The 21,649-nt window shown below is 35.5% G+C and overlaps 1 protein-coding gene and 1 long non-coding RNA gene across 2 annotated transcripts; one reads left to right on the top strand and one right to left on the bottom strand.

Moving 5' to 3' along the window:
- Positions 1–2,455: 2,455 nt before the first annotated feature.
- Positions 2,456–3,904, top strand: LOC141663899 (uncharacterized). The gene is made up of 4 exons (XR_012551717.1): positions 2,456–2,541; positions 3,214–3,292; positions 3,368–3,468; positions 3,616–3,904. It is a non-coding gene; the product is annotated as an uncharacterized LOC141663899 (long non-coding RNA).
- A 4,040-nt stretch (positions 3,905–7,944) lies between these two features.
- On the bottom strand, positions 7,945–8,382 carry LOC141665665 (uncharacterized). The gene has a single exon (XM_074471651.1). The coding sequence runs from the start codon at positions 8,380–8,382 to the stop codon at positions 7,945–7,947; it is 438 nt and encodes a 145-aa protein (XP_074327752.1).
- Between the last annotated feature and the right edge of the window lie 13,267 nt (positions 8,383–21,649).

Raw genomic sequence — 21,649 nt, forward strand, 5'->3', positions numbered from 1 at the left:
AAGTCGATCACTTTACTCCAAACACTTCTCAAAAAGGCCCCTAATCTGATTAAAGGGATGGCAACCACGGGTTTAAGTAATTTTTTAACCGTAAACTGCAATAAATGATGCAACACAAAATATGCATCATGACTCTTATAGCCTGATACCTTTCTCTCCTTGGTATACACAAATCGAGCGATATTGGATGCACTACCATAGGGCAACTTGGAATTTTTTAGTACCTTGCAAAATTAATCTTTCTCATTGTTCGTCATGTCAAATATGGAAGCTCTGATTTCAAGGTATTTACCATCACTTGATTTAACAGGATGAAGCTCCTTCCTGATGCCAAGTTCTTCCAGATCTAAACGAGCATTGAGATGGTCTTTTGATTTTCTAGGAATGTTCAATATAGTGCCAAGTATGCTCTCATAAATGTTATTCTCGATATACATAACATCGAGGTTATGCCGATGTAAATTCCTACTCCAATATGATAAACTGAAAAATATTGACTTTTTCTTCAAAGGGGAATCAACCCTCTGAACCTTTTTTCTTCCTAGTTCCTTATTTTTCTTTCCAAACTCATTTTGAAAATTTGACAATAACTCTTTGATGTCCATTCTAGATAAAGTTGCAGGAGGCTCTCACATTTCAATTTGAGCATTGAGCCTTTTTTTTATCGAACCTCCATGTGTGTCCTTGACAAAAAAAATTTATATGGCTCATACCTATCAGAACCCTCTTTAGACAAATGTTAGCTAAATATGTTACCTTAGTTATGCTACTTATGACATAATATAACATTGTATTTTTTATGTTAGCTTAGCCAAAAACTTGGTGTTGCATTAGTTACAAAGTGTTACAAACATGGATAAGTGTTACCTTAGAGTATTAAAATAAAAAAATAACACTATTTTAAGATTAAATATTACATTACAAGAATTTGAGGTGATACACGAATTAAATTTAATAAATAAGATACATGATGATCTACATATTTTCTCCATAAATAAAATTAAAAAAGGAATTTTATAATACTAATTAAATTCCCAATTTAAAGATGTCTGAATATAAATAAATATAGTAAAATCTACCTCCACTATTAATATGGATATTTATAGATATTTTTTCAAAATAAAAATATTAAATTCTAAATCTATGATATAAAAGTAAAAATTTACATAAACACAATTATTTATTAACTGAAAAATAAATAAATACTCATTTGTTACCATTTCCATACATAACTACAAGGAATGGAATAAATAAAAAGGTTCAAACACGGCGCCCAATTTTTATATGAGCGGCTAATTTTTAGGTAAAAGCCGCCCAATTTTTCAGCCCATTTCAAATTTTTCAACCCACCAAGTCTCCTTCTCCCTCATTTGAGTTCACTCGTTACCCTCTCTCTAGCTGGATGTACTATCTATTCTCTTCGTACGTTCTCATTTTTTTTTCAATTCTCTTATTTATCTCATTCTGATTCTCTTCTTATTTGGGTCTTTTCCTTCCTCATTCATACTTTCATTCAAATGGGTTGAAATGAGTTTTCCCGTTAGAGATTCAATTATCTCGTTCTCACCGTCGCTTCAAATGGGTTCTTCAACTAGAGATTTAATTCGCTTCTTCAAGTCTCGTTTTTCAGTTTTCTCAATTTATGCGGATTCAGATCTTGTCGAGTCTTCAAATTGGGGGTTCCTGATTTTAAGTTCTCATTTAGGTATTTATTTATTTAAATTTCAATTAATCAGTTTCTTACTGTTTATGTAGGTAAAAGATAAGCTAAAAATGTCCATGATTGCTGAAAATGAATTGGGGTTCTCACTTTGATTTAAGGTAAGTTTCTCGTTTATTTTTCCCTAAAGCATTGTAATGTGGTTTCTATGAGTGAGATATATATGGATATGTTTAATTTATTTTTAATGTCAATTTGATTTAATTTTATTGATGGGTATTTTACACCATCATTCCCTCCTTCCTCATGTTCCATTAAGGACATCTTCTTTGAAGAAATTGATTCCAGGTTCAGGACAGAGTTCGTTTGTGTCAAGCAGTCCAGTACGATCTCTGATTGAGACAGGGTTCAACATTGATGAGAGGCCTGATATGAGACTCTACTTTGGTGCAAAAAACCTAAACATGATGGCTTATCAGGTTGGTTAGTATGTTGCAGATCATGTGAATGTTTTTGTAATCTAGCGTGTACCAAATTAATTAGTCCAATATTACCTTTGATAAATCGACTTTAAGCGTGTTGTTTTATAATATGCTAGGATAGGTTCAAAGTTTTGGAATTGTCCGGAGTTAGAATTGTTCCAGTATTATCTCAACCACATGATAGATGGACTGGTGAACGTGGCTTTGTACAGGTAAGTAGTGTATTTACTTTACATGTCTCTAAGCTGTTTGATATATGTTGCACTGCTGATAATCAATATTAAAGTATTCTGACTTCGGATATTATTGCAATTACATGATGCTTTTTCAAGAGCCAAAAAAATTTACAACCCTCATTCTACTGGTGCAGTGCTCTGCGGTCATAGACAGGTGGCTGAGGTTTGTTATCGCTGCTATCAATATGTTCTGTTGTTTCTAGTCTGGTTAATTTATTACTGATTTTGTCTTGCAATCAATCTTTTTATTTCAGGCAAGTCCAGCCTGACGGTGCTTGTTGATCAAGCATTCTAAATGTCTAATCTTTATATACAGACCTTGTTAGCCTCTACATCGTCTCAAACATGAAGATCTAGATCTTTTTGTCTTTAATTTTAGATAGATTTTATAAAAGAATGGTGTTGTCCAAGTATATAATATTATTATAGTACTTTGATCTTTGAAATCTATAAGCAAACCAAATTTGGTAATAACAGTTCTAATTTGAAATATATAACCTGTTCCAAGTTGTATTCCAAATGATGGATTTGGTTCAAATGACTTGGCTGGATTTGGATTGATTTAATTTCATAGTTTTAGAATGTGAGATGGAATTTTTAGAAGAGTTTAAGATTAAGCCTGAGAATTTAAAATGCCAAGTCAAGTTATGTCGGTTAAAAACTTGGGATCCATCAATTGTAACACTACCAGAGGGGATTTTGATGTGCTGGATAAGAAATGCAAAGCCAAAAATAAAAAATAACATGAAAGATCATAAAACCGTGGTGGTTCAGCTAAGGTGGTGTAGTAATTCGTATGAGTTTTTGTTTGTACACTTATTTGCATTATTTGCAGGTAGTAGTACTTCGAGGGTCTCTTCATTGCAGAGGATGCGAAAGAAAAATGAGGAAACTGCATATATCCAAAATGGAAGGTATATATTTATTGTACAAATCAACAAGTCATTTGTAATTAAGGTTTCGCATGTATACTTTTTTCTTGGTTTCAGATGCATCATGGTTTTCAATCTACAAAACTGGAGTTCACCCAACAAGAATTGGATGATGTTCCCATACCAGATGACACTTATTCACAACCCTTCGAAATATGGTACATGATCTATCTTTATTTATATGTACTAGAAAATATTAAGACTTACTAGTCTGCATCGTTTTTTCTGTCCTCACACCCTGTTCTACAAGTGGGGTACAACGAGTAGAGCAAATTCAAATGCTTATTGAGTGATATGCTTTGCAGGATTTAGAATAGCAAACAGAGGTTGTTGTGGCACATGCACCATTGAAGTGGCTTTCTTATGTAAATGCCCTTGTCCAGATGTTAACAACTACGTTTTCTGGACAATCAATATCCCCAGTCCCAATATACATCAATTAGTGGAAAAGAGCCTTGTTAGACCAATCTTCAAGGAGATAGCTAAAGATAGATGCCAGATTAGTTAAGTTAATTGTGATTCTCGTAAATTAGACTTGTAATGTTTGTATTTAGTAGATTAAGAAGTTTGGGATGTATTAGATATAGTTCATTTAATTGTACATCGGTTTTATGAAATGGTATTGTTGGATGGATCGTTGGGTTAATGAATTTATTTTTGGGATTGCATAAATATCAACAACAAATTTTCATTTTTTTTATTAGCAAAGTGTTACATTAGCTTTATAAAATGTTACAATAACAAAAAAATGGGACCCATATTCCACGTAATAATTTTGGTCCTATATGTGGGTCCCACTTTTTAAAAAAAAATTAGAACTCTAAGGTAACATAAAAAATAAGTTACAACTGATCTCTCTTTCTGTTGCACTAGGAAGCTAAGGCAACATATAAACAAGTTAAAACACGATGTTGCCTTAGGCACCAAAGATGTTACCTTAGACCCCTAAGGCAACATGGAAAAACCTATCTTTAAGAAAATGTTACCTTAGCTTAAAAATGGGGCAAGAGCAACATATTTACCCCCTAATGCAATGTTTTTTTGGTGTTACAGTAGGCATTTTATGGTGTAGTGCATGTAGCATACTTTCTGCTATGTTTTAGGTACATTGAAGAGGTCCCGTAATTACATACATGACATCCTAAATACCCCTTCGTACTCTAGCCAGATAACATTGCATAGCCCGGGAAATTTCTGATTGTCCATAAAAGACTTGCACGTAAGCTAAATGTCTGATTAGTAGAAGCATCGTATGTTTCTGCACCTTCATTCCACAGCTTTAATATTCCCCAAACCCTGACTCCGTAATTCCATGAACACACTTCAAGGAATATAGTCGGACAATAAAACTTAATCTAGAAAAGTTTTTACAACCTGGATACAAAGGAATTTTTCCTTCTTCCAGATGGCTATAAAATTTCCTAGCATCTGCATTTGGTCCATTAGCACGATGCAACATCTCTTCTAGATTATCTCCGAAATCTATATCATTATCTAAGTTATGACCTCTATCCTCATTACTTGTAGAATTTGGGATGCCGACTTGTGAAATTTCTACGATCCAGTTCGCATACAATGGATCAGGACCACTGCAGATAAGATGATCGTAGACTATACCTTGACACTGCCACTTGATGTTCTTACAGTTTTTGCAAGGGCATGTCATTTCATCGCCTATAGCTATTTTGGGGAAGGCATCCTTATTAAATTCCTTTATCCTCTTGATATACCCTTAACTGAACTTTAGAAGGTTTATCCAAATTTCATGCATGTAGTCCATCACTACAGTTGCGACAGTTCAAAAGGTCATAATGGACAACATTTATTTTATGTATACTCATTTAAACTTAATTAACCTACATTCGCAAAGTTTTCAAGTAAAGAAGTTATCATTTTAGGCATACATTTTAACCTAAATAATATTCTATTATTTGTTCCTACAACCTACCGCAAATATTCTACTATATACAGATACAAGTATTCTCTGGACACACAAAAGAAACACATCATGTATTCCCTAAAAAAGACATACAGAATGCAATACATAATTTCCTAAACTAAATAATTAGGGCTAGTCCTATATGATACATGGCAATAGCTTAGACATAATGAGAGTAGGACATGAATGAAAAATAGACAAAAAACTGACTAAAGGTACCACCGACATTAAAGACAGTGACTAAGGCTTCATAAGGCTATAATTTAACACTATAAAGTACATTTTGGTGAGAAAATAATGCTCTGTCACACAAGCAATTAATTTTCATACAAGAAATTAGGAAAGAAATTGAGAAGGGGCAATACCTGTTACAGAGTGCAAACTCAAAACTTAATTCACTAAACTCAATAGGATGTGATTAGATCCAAAGTCCTGCAGTAAAAAACAATACAACACAATAGATAATTTTCATCAAATAAATCCACATAAATATCTACAAAAACAAACACAAACACACAACCGTAATCATAACCGCAAACACATACACAAACACACACACACGGAGAGAGAGGGGGAGCAAGAGAGAGAGAGAGATAGAGATAGATAGAGAGAGAGAGCGAGAGAGAGAGAGAGAGAGGAGAGAGACAGAGAGGGACATAGAGAGAAGGCACAGAGACAGAGAGACAGAGAGACAAAGAGAGACAGAGAGAGAGGGAGAGAGATAAAGAGATAAACACCGATGGAGAAATTAATAACAAAGAAAATACCTTAAAAAGCAAATACATACACCTTAAATTCCAAATAAAACAAAGCAAATAAATAAGGACATTTACAAAGCCCTAAAAATTGAAAAATACCTTCAACTGTACACGGACACCTGAAAACCAAACACGAACACCTTCAACTGAACACGAACACCTGAAACCCTAATTGAATGAAGAGAGGTTAGCGAGAGAGAGGTCGGAGGGAGGAAAAGTTGAGTGACAGATAGAAAGTTGAGAAGGAGGTATTATAATTTTTGTCCGAAAAATTTAAAAGTGTCCATAGTTTGGGCAGTTGGAGCCCAAATTTTTTAGCTCTGAGCCTAAAATATTGACCCGCTCTGTGAGTCCAAAATGGGTTTTATATTTATATATTTTTTATTTTAATCATAAAATTTCTTTAAAAAATTATAAAAAAATAATTACTTATATACATTTTATTATCTTTATAAATTTAAATATTTATAATATTTCGTATTATATATTTTTAAAATGTATATATGAGTGCTCATATCAACATTCTTGTAAGATTAAATTAAATTAATATTTGAACTTAAAAATATATTATATTTATATTTTATTACCCTAAGCTAACATTTTACAAGTATGTTACAAGCTGTAACATTTTACATCTACTGTAACATCATGTTTTGGCTAAGGTAAAAAGAAAATCGTAATGTTATATTAAACCATATGTGGCATAGTGAAGGTAACATATTGGGGTAACAAATTTTGGGAGGGGGTTCTGATAAGTCATATTTGGTATAGTACTTTCTCTGGGTCTAAGGAGTTCTAAGGGAATAGGGAGTAAGTCCTCTGCTGGCTTTCCTCGAAGTTCTTTCTTCTCACAGACATCCATGTCTTCTATGGGGAGGACCTTCCCCCAGTCCTATCGGGCCTAAGTGCTACAACATAGAAACTGTGGGCCATTTTCTGATCTCCTTTCACCTCTCCAACATCATTATAGTTGGGGACTTTAGTACCATGTGGTAGGTTGAAGACACAGCCTTAAACGCATGGATCCCTATTCTACCCATGAGGGCATTATAAGTAGAGGCTGCCTTAATAACCTAAAAGTTCAAAATATGTGTGGCCTTCCTGGGCTCTTCCGCGATAGTTATAGGAAGTTATATTGCTCCTTTGACTTTGCATTCCACGTGGTTAAACCCGTAGATGGGTGCATCGGATGGAGTTAATTAAGAATCATTGTAGCCCATCCTTATAAATGTGTCATGGAAAAGAATATCCACGGAAGCTCCATTTTCCACTAGGACCCTCATAACAGGATAATTTCCAATTACCGGAGTGATAACCAGAGGACTATCTTGAGGAAATTTCAAACCTTCAAGGTTTGGGTCACCAAATTCAAGCGTCATCTCTGACTTAGAACACTTAGACGATTCTCCAACTTTGCTAATCACCTCTCTCACATAAGCTTTTTGAGAGTTCCTTATAGTCCCAGCTGTTGTAGAACCTCCTGAGATCATATTGATTACTGGCCCTCGGGGCTATGGGTTGCGATCTCTGTCGTTACCCCTTTGATCATCGTCTTTTCGGTTATTGTCTCTTTTTGGCCTCCAGCCACTTCACCCTTGGTAAAACGTCTGAATTTTCCCCTTCAGATCAAATACTCAATCTCATCCTTGAGTTACCCACAATCATCATTATCATGACCAACATCTTTGTGGTACCTGCAGTATCGACTCTTGTCTCTTTTTTCGGGGTCTCCTTGGAGTGTTCAACCTTGCATATTCAGTGAACTTTGGCTGCTGATTCTTCTTAAAATAGGGGTCAGAGCTTTTTCCAATTCAAGGATACTTGTCCTTGGCATAGTACTCCTGATCCATCTTCCGAATCTTGTTTCCATCGGGTTCATTACTCACAGTTGTCTTCTTCATACTTTCCTCCAACTTGATATACTTTTCGGATCTATCCTAGAGCCGCAACATGCTTTCAGGAGGGCATTTTTCTAGGGACATCTTAATGAACTCGTCTCTTGTCCCTTGTTGTAGGGCTAAAATGGCTTCCTTGTCTTCGAGATCCGGGACCTTCAATGACTCCTTAAATCGGTTCAGGTAATCTCTGAGGGACTCCTTTGCTCCTTGGATTATGCCCATGAGAGAAGCTGAACTCTTCTCATGTACCCTGCCACTTATAAATTTCTTTATAAAATCTTGGATCAAGTCCATAAAAGATCCAATAGAGTTTGGGGGCAGACGGCTGTACCCCCTTTGAGCCATACCCGATAAGGTTTGATGAAAGGCCCGACACTTAACAATGTCATTCATGGGTTGTAGCAATAAGGCGTTAGAGAATGTCATGACATGATTAGCAGGGTCGTCAATACCATCATATGCTTTGATGGTGGGCATTTTGAACTTACTTGAGATGTGGGCATTCATTATCTCTTAAGTGAATGGTGGGTTTGGATCATCAGGATCTCCTAGGGGCATTAAATCACTTGGATTAGCCCTTGGGAAACAACCATTCTTGGTATTGGACCTCACAGGTTTATGATCGGAGGAAAATATATTTTCCTCGCAACAGATGGAGGTCTTGGGGCCCGGGGAGCCTCCAGGTCGTGCTTCAGCTTTTGGATCTCAGCTTCATGAGACCTGATCCTCTCCTGTACATCTTAGGAATTCGTCCCATAAGTGCTCCCGGGCCGCTGGTTGGTACTAGGCATCGGCTCTTTACCAGCACGCCTCCTCCCTGAAGCAACCTCTTCATCTCATGATTCAGAATCTCTATCAGAATAGGGTCCTTAGAATTCTTGATCCTCTGGGATGGGAGCCAAGCCACGTATGTATTGGGGCGTCTTCCCTTCTGCTTTTCTCCGATTAGAGTTTCCACTTCCTCCAACCCCGTAAGGGGGCTTAGTGGTCACGGTCGTTGAGTACTCATAACCAATGGGTTGAAGGTTCATAGGTGCATGTAGCTGCTGAAATTGGGGATTCATCCCTTAAAAATCCGGGGGATTCGTCCTTGTGGATGAGCCTCTGTTGCCCCTGCCGGGGTTCCTCCTTGGATGGAGGCAAAGGTAGAGTGTGGTGGTACCTCTAGCACCGATGCGATTGTTCATGATGGGACATGAGTGTCTGTTCTACTATTGTTTCTGCTCCGTGTGTTCATCATGGTTGTTTTAGTCTTCCCACAGATGGCACCAAATATTATGAAATAAAAACTAGAGTATGTTAGTATTTAATGCTAGAGTTTATGAGCTTTGAGCTGTAATGGTTGTTCTCGCGTTTGGGACTATCGATCCTCGCAAGATACCTACATATCTCTGTGTAATAGAGAATTAAGCCAAAAACGTAGTTCTAGGTTGAGGGGTAGATCCCTTTATATATAGGTGAGTTTAGGGTTAGACTTGTGCTGGGAGACTTGGTGGACAAGTATCCAACTTAGATGGTAACTATGAGTCGTATCAGGGAAGGAACTCCATAACCTTTTGTGTAGGACTTTGAGTCTGTTTTGGACACATGTCTCTGCTCTCCCAGCCGTATTAGGCCTAGTCCATGAACAACTTATGTTCGTGGACCTTGGCGACCTCTGCTGGTGGGCCTCGACTACATGGGCTGTCTCGATTCTGCTATGAGCTTAGACCAGACAGGTCCGCACTGGACTTCCGACAAGAAGCCCAAGTGTAATTAATGTAACATTTAATGTGTCTTTAGGATGTATTTTCTATCCATATCAGAAGGTATAGTAAAATTGCACTTTTTGCCTCCAGATCAGCAGTTAGTAGATATCTTCACCAAACCACTTTATGAAGCAACTTTTACAAGACTTGTGAATGAAATGGGAATTATTACAGGACACTTCTCAAACTCTGAAGGATGAAAAAGGATCTGTAATAGGTAAACATGATCAGAGTGTGGTATCTTTTACTTATATATCAGTAATTCTTAAAGTCTGATATCTGTGATAAACATTGATGCCATGTAATCATGCTATTTATTATTAAAACTTTTAAGTCAAGTTTAAATCTTGATAGTTAAACTCTGATAGTAGTTGCATGACAAACTCTGATAGATAAGTTCCGTTATTCCTGAACAATCTAACAGAATTACAGAAGGGGTTGAATGGAATTCTGGTTTCTTTTGAATATTTAAAAATTCTTACGTATATATATATATACACACACACAATAGTGTTTGAATAAGTTAGTTGCAGATAAGAAATATTCAATTATTCATACACAAAGTAAATAAACAAGAATGTTTAAAAACTTTCCGGTGGATTGATTTTTCCACTAGAGATACATATATAAATGTAGAAGATCTCTGTGATGCAAAAGCACACAGCTGCTTACAAGAGTTCTTAATAACTGAACTTGAGAGTGCTAAAGATACAACTTACAAATGCTCTCTTGTTCTTGCTTGTATTGACTGTGTCAATTGATTAATTGATTGATATTTTTAACTCTTGCTACTCTTGGTTTATATATCACCAAGTCATATGTGTGATTAGACAAAACATATGTCTACTACATACGTCTATTATCTAGGTCTAATCACATGTTTCTTCATTTCTCTGTACCATGCAATCCAGATAAATACATCATCTTTGAACATCTTTGTTTTGCATGAAAATGGATATACTTCTTGAAAGAGATATGTCCTAAGTCCAATCATGTATGAGGATTTAGGAATTACTTTTATGTAATCTATTTTGATTTCATTGATATTAATAAAAGGCTTGTTTTATATTTATTGCGGGCTCTATCTATTTAAATGTTTAAATAAGATATACCACAGTTTAGAGTAAAGCTTTTTATGGATTATGATGAGATCATAATAATGAGACCTAAAAGATGATAACTCTAAACTTAAATAGTTCCTGGTCATAGGATTACTAACTGGTAATTAATAATCCGCAAAGATCGGTACATACTATGCTTGCTTCATTATGAAGGATGTCTGTTTTCATAGACATTTGTGTGGTGACACTATAGCTAGTATGTAGGTGCTTATTATAGAATAAGTTCACTGAACATGACTCACACAGCTGAACAACTGATGGAGTTCACTCACGTGTCAGCAGTTGTTCACATAGTGATAGTTGTACAAGTATCCTTAGACTTGAGGTCATCATAGTCATCTTGTGTACACTGAACTATGCTTTGGTTTAGTTCTTAGTCTCAAGGGACAATTATAAGGGCTCTACTGGGTATAGGAATTTGTACACGAAGATAGTGTATGATCAATAAAGGATCTACCCCTTCCAGTGTAGAAAGAGAATGTTCAATGCTGATCCACTTATGTTAGTTCAGGAATCTCTGGCCAGAGTAAATGAAATTAGAAAGGAGTTTCTAATTTACATTAAATAGAACTAAACATAGTGAATAGGAAAGCAAGTGATTAAATAAGATAGGCTTGACACAAGTTTGATGCCTTGTATTTAATCGTGACATTGCAGGGTAGAAGGAATTAATTGTACGGTAACTACTCACTGAATAGGTTCTTGGTATTTTAAGTAGTGAATTCGTATTATCCGGATAGTCGCGATATGCTGAGAAGTATCCCTCACGATGTAGAATAAATATGATTAATTAATTAATCATATTTAATGAATTAGAGAATTTATATAAATAATGTTAAAATAGTTTTATTATTATTTATTTCAACTACCGGCTTAATATTGAACCTACAGGGTCACACCATAAAAGAGAATGATTTAATGGTGGAAGAATTAATTAATAATGGCTGATAATTATTTATTTATGAAATAAATAATTAATTGGAAAATTTAATAATTGATTAAATGAGATTTAATTGATTATAAATTAATTAAGAAAAGGTTCTTAATATTATTAATTAAGAATTTAATTTTTGGAAATTAAATCAAGAGAGAGAATTATTTCTAAAGTGTTTAGAAAAAGGATTAATAATTAAAAGGTGTTTTAATTATTAATGAGAATATTAAAGGGTTAATAATAATAATATTTTATGGGAAAATTTTCAGCTGAAAATTTTGCCTATAAATATACTATTATAGACCCTATTTTTGCCTCAACCAAAAAGATTTACAAAACCCTAATTCTCTCCATCTCCTCCTCCTTCACTACATCGTTTTCTTGGTGGATACCGCTGGAGTGCTTCACACTTGAGCAGCAGCTACTAAGGATCTCCGTTCATCATTCTTGGATCGCTATTAAAGACCTCCATCTTTCCATTAACGTAAAGTTTTCGTAAGGTAAACATACTGAACTACGAATTAAATATTATTTTTCGCATGGATCCTGCGGAGGGTTTCAGTTTTTTTTTAAGATTAAATTTACGTTTTCGCTGTATTTATGTGCTAAAAACCCTTCAATGGCATCAGAGCTACTTGCGAAAAGTTTTTAATTCATTTATGTGTTTAACTGTTTTCGATATATGAGCATGTACGTGATTCGCCATGATTTGATGTTGATATAATATGCTTATATATGTATGGTTTTGAATATATGATATTCATGTGAGTTGTATAATCATAAGATGATTATGTAATCTGTATATATACTGATATATACATGATTTATGTTTGTTCTAATTATGAGAATCATATTAGATACGGATTCTGAATTGGCTGCTGCAGATTTGCTGAAATCTGGGTCTGGTGTCCGATTTACGTAAACGAATACCCTATTCTATAGGTAAACGAGCGTCTGAACAAAACTGATAACTAAAGCTATCAACGACTCATCTATAAGGCGTTTGACATCGTTTACTACCCATAAACAATGATTCTTGTTTTTCTGATTTTTCTGATTTTTGTCATATTTTCTTTTTATGATTAGATCATGGATAATATGTTATGTTAAGATCAGATTATGTGTTTTAACATGCTTTTATGTGTTGTATGAGCATGGTAAATGGTTATGGCCTTTCGACCTTAATGTAATGGTTTTGGTTTTGGTTTTAAATACGACTTGCATGTCGTCAATCTTTGTAATCATAAATCTCGAATGTAACTCGAGTTATTCTTGTAAGTTCATTAGATTAGTTTTACTTTCAATCATATAATGTAATTGAAGACTCAAGAAGGCTATCCAATGGAGGTGATACAAAGAAGAAGATGAGGCATACAAGAAGTCTAAACAAAGAAGAAGACTTATGTAATAAGTAGTTGTATTTATTTCCATCACAATATTAGATTGACCTTGATCTTTATCATGAGCTTGATAAAGATCACATAGGATGGGGCCATAACCAAACATATTTACTTTATTGCACTTTACATTTACTTGTTTATTTAATTTTATATATGAGATATATGCCTATGTTTATCATGCGATGATAGATTTAGGTGAACTTAAATCAATATAAGGCGTGCTCTAGAAAATCTAGAATAGGAATCGTTTCTTGCCTTAACAATAAATATTATGAATACGATCATGAGATTCTTGTGTTTATGAAACACGTAATTGAATATGAATTTTCAATATTGAGAGAAAGGATGATTCTGTCAACAACATATTTCTATCTGTAAGAAAGGGTTATTAAGTGACGCCTCTTGACAATGCTCCACCCGATCTGGGAATCATCTGATTATCGATTATTGATTTGAAATATTTAATTTAAAAGGAAGAATCTCTTTATAATATGATTATGATTGTAACATAATATAATCCCTCTAAAATTAAATAATATCAAGTAGTAATTGGCCAATGACACAACGGGCTTGTGTCGGTCATAGCCTTCCAACATGGTAGAAAGTGGTTCTTATTTTTAAATCATTGTCGTTTCGTGCTACAGCCGAGGGCTTTGATTTCGAAATAAGAAATACTTGTCTATTACATAGAGATGTGTATATTGAATTAGAATCTAAAGGTCGGTACGTGCCACAGCCGTGGGCCGTTGGAGACGGATTCAATTGTACGAAATGTTGGGTTAGACTTGACTTAGAATATTGAGTTTGTCGTGCCACATCCGTGACTCAATTATTCAAGAGGCTAAAGTTATATTAGGGAATAACATAAGATGTAATTGACAAGAGTTGTCTGCCTATTGAACATCACATGACGTTTCGTGCCACAACCGAGGTTGTGTGATGGAATGTAGGATCCCTATTCCCACTAGCATTATGAATGCTTAATTTTCACTTAGGGGGTTGAATAAATTAGATAAACTAGTGGGAGACACTTATGAATAAAGACCCGATTCATATAGTATTTTGAAATGAAATTGAATATTTGCTAAGTGTTGTTATGTGTTTATCATTTACAGATTTACTATATTTATCATGTCTTCTGCACTATCACTCCGAAGCATACTATATGCTCACAAGTTGACTGGTCCTAATTTAGCTGTTTGTTTTCACTGTAACAAGTTGGGGCACTGGAAGAGGAACTGCAAGGTTTACCTTGCATAATTGAAGAAGAAGAAGGGTAGTGAGACTTCCGCTTCTGATTCAGGAATGTTCATGATCGAAGTTAATATGTCACTAGGTCAAATTTCTACTTGGGTATTAGATACCGCCTGTGGTTCTCATATTTGCAATTCGTTGCAAGGACTAAAGGGAAGTAGGACTCTTGAAAAAGATGAGGTGATTCTATGTATGGGCAATAGAGCAAGGGTTGCAGCCATATCTGTAGGATCATTTAGTTCACATATGCCTACGGGCAAGACTATTATTTTGAATAATTGTGATTACGTTCCCTCTATTGTGAGGAATATTGTTTCTATTCCAGTGTTGGATGTGGATGGTTTTTCATTTATTATTAAGAATAATGAATGTTCTATCCTTAGAGATAATGTTCTTTTTGGACGTGGCATTTTAAATAATGGTCTGTATGTATGTGACGTAGAGCATGATTTACTTCAGATTGAACAAACTAATAAAAGAAAATGAGATGATGAAAATCTGACCTATTTATGGCACTGTAGGCTAGGTCATATTAGTGAAAATAGACTGCGGACATTGCATAAGGAAGGGTTACTTGACCCCTTTGATTTTGAATCATATCCTACATGTGAGTCTTGTCTATTGGGTAAAATGACCAAATCTCCATTTAGTGGACATGGAGAGAGGGCTGCAGATTTACTAGGATTGGTACACATAGATGTATGTGGACCATGTCTACGCAAGCCATGGGTGGATTTTCGTACTTCATTACTTTCATAGATGATAGATCTAGATTCGGATATGTGTATTTGTTGAAACACAAGTCTGAAGCCTTTGAAAAGTTCAAAGAATATAAACATGAAGTGGAGAAACAAACCAAACACAGTATTATAACTCTTCGATCAGATCGAGGTGGTAAATACTTGAATGGAGAGTTTCTAGATTATCTCAAAGAAAATGGTATAGTCTCCCAGTGGACTCCTCCATATACTCCACAGTTAAATGGGGTATCTGAAAGGAGAAAATGAACTTTGTTAGACATGGTTCGGTCCATGATGAGCTATGCGAATCTTCCAGTATTCCTATGGGGTTATGCATTGGAAACCTCAGCATATTTACTGAATAAGGTGCATTCCAAATCTGTTCCTTAAACACCATATGAGATATGGAAAGAAAGGAAATCGAGTCTTAAACACGTTAAGATTTGGGGATGTCCAGCTTATGTCAAGAAAGTTGACCCAGATAAGCTGGAATCTCGATCCGTAAAATGTAATTTTGTGGGATATCCTAAAGAGACTTTGGGGTATTACTTTTACACCGATCATCGGGTGTTGGTGTCCAGACATGCTACCTTCTTGGAAAAGGAGTTTATCCTTGAAGGAAACAGTGGGAGCAAAATTGAACTTGATGAAGTTCAAGAAGCAAAAACTACTACGGATCAAGTGGAAACACCTGTTCAGACTGAACAACCTTCTATGGAACGGCCCATTCGTAGGACAGGGAGAGTGTCTCGCCAACCTGAGAGGTATTATGGCCTTATCATTGAGAATGACAATGAGTTGTCAGTCATTGATGATGACAACCCTGTGACCTATAATGAGGCTATGAGTAGTGTTGACTTAGAGAAATGGCATAGTGCCATGAAATCCGAAATGGAATCTATGTATACCAACCAAGTATGGACTTTGGTTAAGGCACCTGAAGGTGTTAAGCCTATTGGGTGCAAGTGGGTATACAAGAGAAAGATTGGAATAGATGGCCAGGTGGAGACCTATAAGGCCAGGCTCGTGGCAAAAGGATTCAAACAAAGGCAATGGATTGACTTTGATGAAACTTTTTCGCCTGTAGCCCTGTTAAAATCAATTCGGATTTTGCTTGCGATTGCTGCTTACTACGACTATGAGATCTGGAAAATGGACGTGAAAACGGCCTTCCTCAATAGGGAACTTGAGGAGGAATTGTATATGACACATCAAGAGGGTTTTCTTTCTAAGGGAAATGAACACCTAGTGTGTAAGCTGCTGCGAACCATATATGGTTTAAGGCAAGCTTCTCGTAGATGGAACATCCATTATGATGAGACAATCAAAGAGTTTGGTTTTATCAAAAACATAGATGAAACATGTGTCTACAAGAAGGTTAGTGGGAGCGCGATAACATTTCTTGTATTGTATGTGGATGACATACTTCTTATAGGAAATGATATACCGATGCTACAATCAGTCAAAGTATGGCTATCAAAGAACTTCACCATGAAGGACTTGGGAGAAGCATCCTACATTCTAGGTATGAAGATCTATAGAGATAGGTCTAGAAGAATGATAGATATTACCCAGGGTACATACATCCAGAAAGTGCTTAAAAGGTTTAGCATGGAAAACTCCAAAAGAGGTCTCATACCGATGAGCCATGGAGTGTCCCTTTCCGAAAAATGTCTCCTAAGACACTTGAGGAAAGAGAGCATATGAGTAAGATTCCTTATGCTTCAGCAATAAGATCTATCATGTACGCGATGTTGTGTACAAGGCCTGATGTTGCTTATTCAATTAGCGTGACGAGCAGATATCAGTCCAATCCAGGTAAAGACCACTGGAAAGCAGTGAAAAACATCCTTATGTACTTGTGAAGGACTCAGGACATTTTTCTTGTTTTTGGTGGTGACTCTGAGTTGAAAATAGAGGGTTATACTGACTCTAGTTTTCAATCAGAAAGTGATAGAAAATCCATGTCAGGGTACGTGTTTACTCTGAATGGTGGTGCAATTCAGATTGTTGAAAGAGGAGATGTCAACGTCGAGAGAGTTGACACACATAACAACGTAGCAGACCCACTCGCAAAGCCACTTTCTCAGAGTCACTTTGATCGTCATAAAGACAAGATGGGTATTAGATACCAAAGTGATTGGCTTTAGTACAAGTGGGAGATTGAAAGAGATATATCCTAAGTCCAATCATGTATGAAGATTTAGGAATAACTTTTATGTAATCTATTTTGATTTCATTGATATTAATAAAAGGCTTATTTTGTTTTTATTACGGGCTCTATCTATTTAAATGTTTAAATAAGATATACCACAGTTTAGAGTAAAACTGTTTATGGATTGTGATGAGATCATAATAATGAGACCTAAAAGATGATAACTCTAAACTTAAATAGTTCCTGGTCGTAGGATTACTAACTGGTAATTAATAATCCGCAAAGATCGGTACATACTATGCTTGCTTCATTATGAAGGATGTCTGTTATCATAGACATTTGTGTGGTGACACTATAGCTAGTATGTAGGTGCTTATTATAGAATAAGTTCACTGAACATGACTCACACAGCTGAACAACTGATGGAGTTCACTCACGTGTCAGCAGTTGTTCACATAGTGATAGTTGTACAAGTATCCTTAGACTTGAGGTCATCATAGTCATCTTGTGTACACTGAACTATGCTTTGGTTTAGTTCTTAGTCTCAAGGGACAATTATAAGGGCTCTACTAGGTATAGGAATTTGTACAAGAAGATAGTGTATGATCAATAAAGGATCTACCCCTTCCAGTGTAGGAAGAGAATGTTCAATGCTGATCCACTTATGTTAGTTCAGGAATCTCTGACCAGAGTGAATGGAATTAGAAAGGAGTTTCTAATTTACATTAAATAGAACTAAGCATAGTGAATGGGAAAGCAAGTGATTAAATCAGATAGGCTTGACACAAGTTCTATGCCTTGTATTTAATCGTGACATTGTAGGGTAGAAGGAATTAATTGTACGGTAACTACTCACTGAATAGGTTCTTGATATTCTAAGTAGTGAATTCGTATTATCCGGATAGTCACAGTATGCTGAGAAGTATCCCTCACGATGTAGAAAAATTATGATTAATTAATTAATCATATTTAATGAATTAGAGAATTTATATAAATAATGATATAATAGTTTTATTATTATTTATTTCTACTACCGGCTTAATATTGAACCTACAGGGTCACACCATAAAAGAGAATGATTTAATGGTGGAAGAATTAATTAATAATGGCTGATAATTATTTATTTATGAAATAAATAATTAATTGGCAAATTTAATAATTGATTAAATGATATTTAATTAATTATAAATTAATTAAGAAAAGGTTCTTAATATTATTAATTAAGAATTTAATTTTTGGAAATTAAATCAAGAGAGAGAATTATTTCTAAAGTGTTTAGAAAAAGGATTAATAATTAAAAGGTATTTTAATTATTAATGAGAATAATAAAGGGTTAATAAAAATAATAATATTTCATGGGAAAATTTTCAGCTGAAAATTTTGCCTATAAATATACTATTATAGACCCTATTTTTGCCTCAACCAAAAAGATTTACAAAACCCTAATTCTCTCCATCTCCTCCTCCTTCATTATATCGTTTTCTTGGTGGATACCGGTGGAGTGCTTCACACTTGAGGAGCAGCTGCTAAGGATCTCCGTTCATCGTTCTTGGATCGCTATTAAAGACCTCCATCTTTCCATTAATGTAAAGCTTCTTAAGGTAAACATACTGAACTACGAATTAAATATTATTTTTCGCATGGATCCTGCGGAGGGTTTCGGTTTTTTTTAAGATTAAATTTACATTTTCGCTGCGTTTATGTGCTAAAAACCCTTCACTTCTTGATCTTCATAATCCTGACTATAGGCTACCACATTCCATTTGTATACAATCAACCCATGTGACTGTCAAGTCACTTTCATCTGTTATTCAGATCTGATTGTTGTTTTAGACTTCAACATTATATGTTGAGTCTGTTATGAGTCATCCGTTGAAGGTGGCTCGAGTCATCCATTGAGAGCTTTGCAGATTATCCGTTGATAGTGTTTCCTTAGCAGTTGATACTCTTTCACTTATGCAGGATTATAATGCATCTATTTATAATTAGCAAACCTATTCTGCATATCTTGCTAGTATTCAACATGACTTGGAATTTCTAACAACTTCTAAACTTCTAAGATATTGTAGTATACAGGAATATGCTACATGCTTATTTAACATAAGATACTCCATCACTTTGATGGTTACAAAATCATTTAACTTATCTAGTTAGAGTGTTTTATGGAGTTATCATCAAGCCTACAACATATTCCTAACAATCTCCCCCAATTTATGTCTAATAGAATTATAGGCATAAGTTCAGGTCAACTTGATGATAACAAAACACCCTAATTAAAAAAATAAGATAGTAAGCTGAAGATAATATGCAAAATGCTTCAAATAAAATTTGAATAAAGAAAGTTGAGTATGGTTACATGTCATTTCAAGATGCTCCTTTAGCCTGAGCTGATCATTTCTTTCTCCTTGAAACTATGGACCTCTTCCCCGGCTTCTTGTCATTCTCCTCAATTTGATGTTGGAGTTGTATATGGAATTCAGCTTCATTACCATCATTGGGATCCAGCATATCCTGCATTTTTCTGAGAGTTCTATTGCTAGATATTTGCAGCTGGTCTTCAAGTCTGAAAAATCTTCTGACTCCCCTTTCATCTCTAAAATCCATCATCTAGTAAGGTCTCAAATGAAATGTATCACCAATATGTGGGATAGTTAAAACTCTAGAAAGTGCATTTGGATCTCTCCAGCTTTGTCTAATTTGGTTGATCCTATTGAGAACTTAAGTTTGGTTGTTTTTGTGAAACAAAAATCCTTCTTCATAACAGAGAACACCTTCATTGGAACAATGTGGCTTTCATTGAGGATTCTTTATAGAGGCCAAATGATCTCGTTGCCTCCCTTGTATCTGAACACTAATCTTTCTAGTAGCTTGGTGTTAGAAGCAGTTCCCCTTACTTCATCAAGCTTATCCAGATAGAGATTAATGTCTGAGAATTACTTGATGTCATGTATGAACAATTGATCATCTTTGTTGACTTTGGGCTTGGGCTTGGAGATCCTTTATGTTGAGGTGGATTTAACTTGCCTCCCATAATCTTCCTTTTTCTTTTGTTCATCTTTTTGGTGGGCATTGGAAGGTTCAAATCGGGTAAGGGTAGACTGTCCCAATCTATGGGTTCATCCTTGGGTATGATAGGCTTACCATGAAAGTTGATTCCTGGATAAACCTTGGCTTCAACAGGTTCCTTAGTGGACACAGTTGGTTGACTTGAAGTTGTAGATTGAACTTGATCAGTTTCCCTTTCAGTAGAACTAGCTGGCCTTTTTGCATTGGCCTTCCTTCTAATTTCTTTTACCCACTTTTTTCTTGCTTCCTTCTTCTTTGGATCATCAGCTAAAGTTTTCTCAGTTATATTTGAAGTAATAGGCATCTCCAGTTTCCTTTTTCCTCCTTTAGTGGCCTGCTTCAATCTTCTTTTCTGAGCTTCCAGTCTTGCATTTTCTTCATCTTTAGCTTCAACTAACTGAGGGTGTCCAGACATCACACAAATTATATTGCCCTGTCTATAGATTCTTGCCATTATTTCTGTCAAATTGGCATCCTTGGTGGTCTTGAAACTTTTAATTGAAGCACCCATCAGTTTTTCTTCATCTGACCTAGAAGGAGAATAATCAACAAACATTGGATGATTTGTTGACATTATGGCATTTACCTATATGGGTTTCAACACCGCAAAGTTGTTAAACTCATTCTTCATAGATGGCTCACCCTTATCTCATTTTCCTAGCTGCATGTCTTTTATGGTGATTGGTCTCAACTGAGTGAAATGTTTCACTGATTGAGCTTGAGTAGCAGTTGAGCCAAAAAGCTTCTCAATTTTGTCATCAATCTTCTTCATTTGCTCTTTTAATATGAGCTCAGCTTCTGCTAGATTGATCAGATCAATATTGTCTACAGCTGTAATAGGAGGAGTAAATTCCTCAGCATATAGGGAAATAGAATATATGACAGTTTTGTATTCTTGCTGATATACTCTTTTCCTTTCTTCCTCATTGACACTCATTGACTCACTTGCAATGGCTTTCTCTCATTTCTCTCTCTTTTTGCATCAAGGGCTCCCCTTGGCTCACCACCCTCACACCCTCACCTGCACCGTCTAAGGTGGGACTCCCCTTACTCACTTTTTCCATGCTGGAAGAAATAACATATATATATTCACTCTTTTCCTCTCCTTTTTCCTGAGAGCAACCCAGCTTCTCACTCATATCACTCCCTTCCCTCAATCCTAAGAGTGATTGAACAACTACTAAATCATCTACACTAGTAACGATTTTAGATATATTAGGAGGTGCAGAGACTATCAACGGATGGGTGATATCCATCAAAGTAGTAGTTGTGACTATCAACGGATGACTGCTATTAGGCTTATCTGTCGAAGGAGAATCACTGATC

The sequence above is a fragment of the Apium graveolens genome, chromosome 6, assembly GCF_009905375.1.
Source record: "Apium graveolens cultivar Ventura chromosome 6, ASM990537v1, whole genome shotgun sequence".
In the NCBI taxonomy this organism is placed as follows: Eukaryota; Viridiplantae; Streptophyta; class Magnoliopsida; order Apiales; family Apiaceae; genus Apium; species Apium graveolens.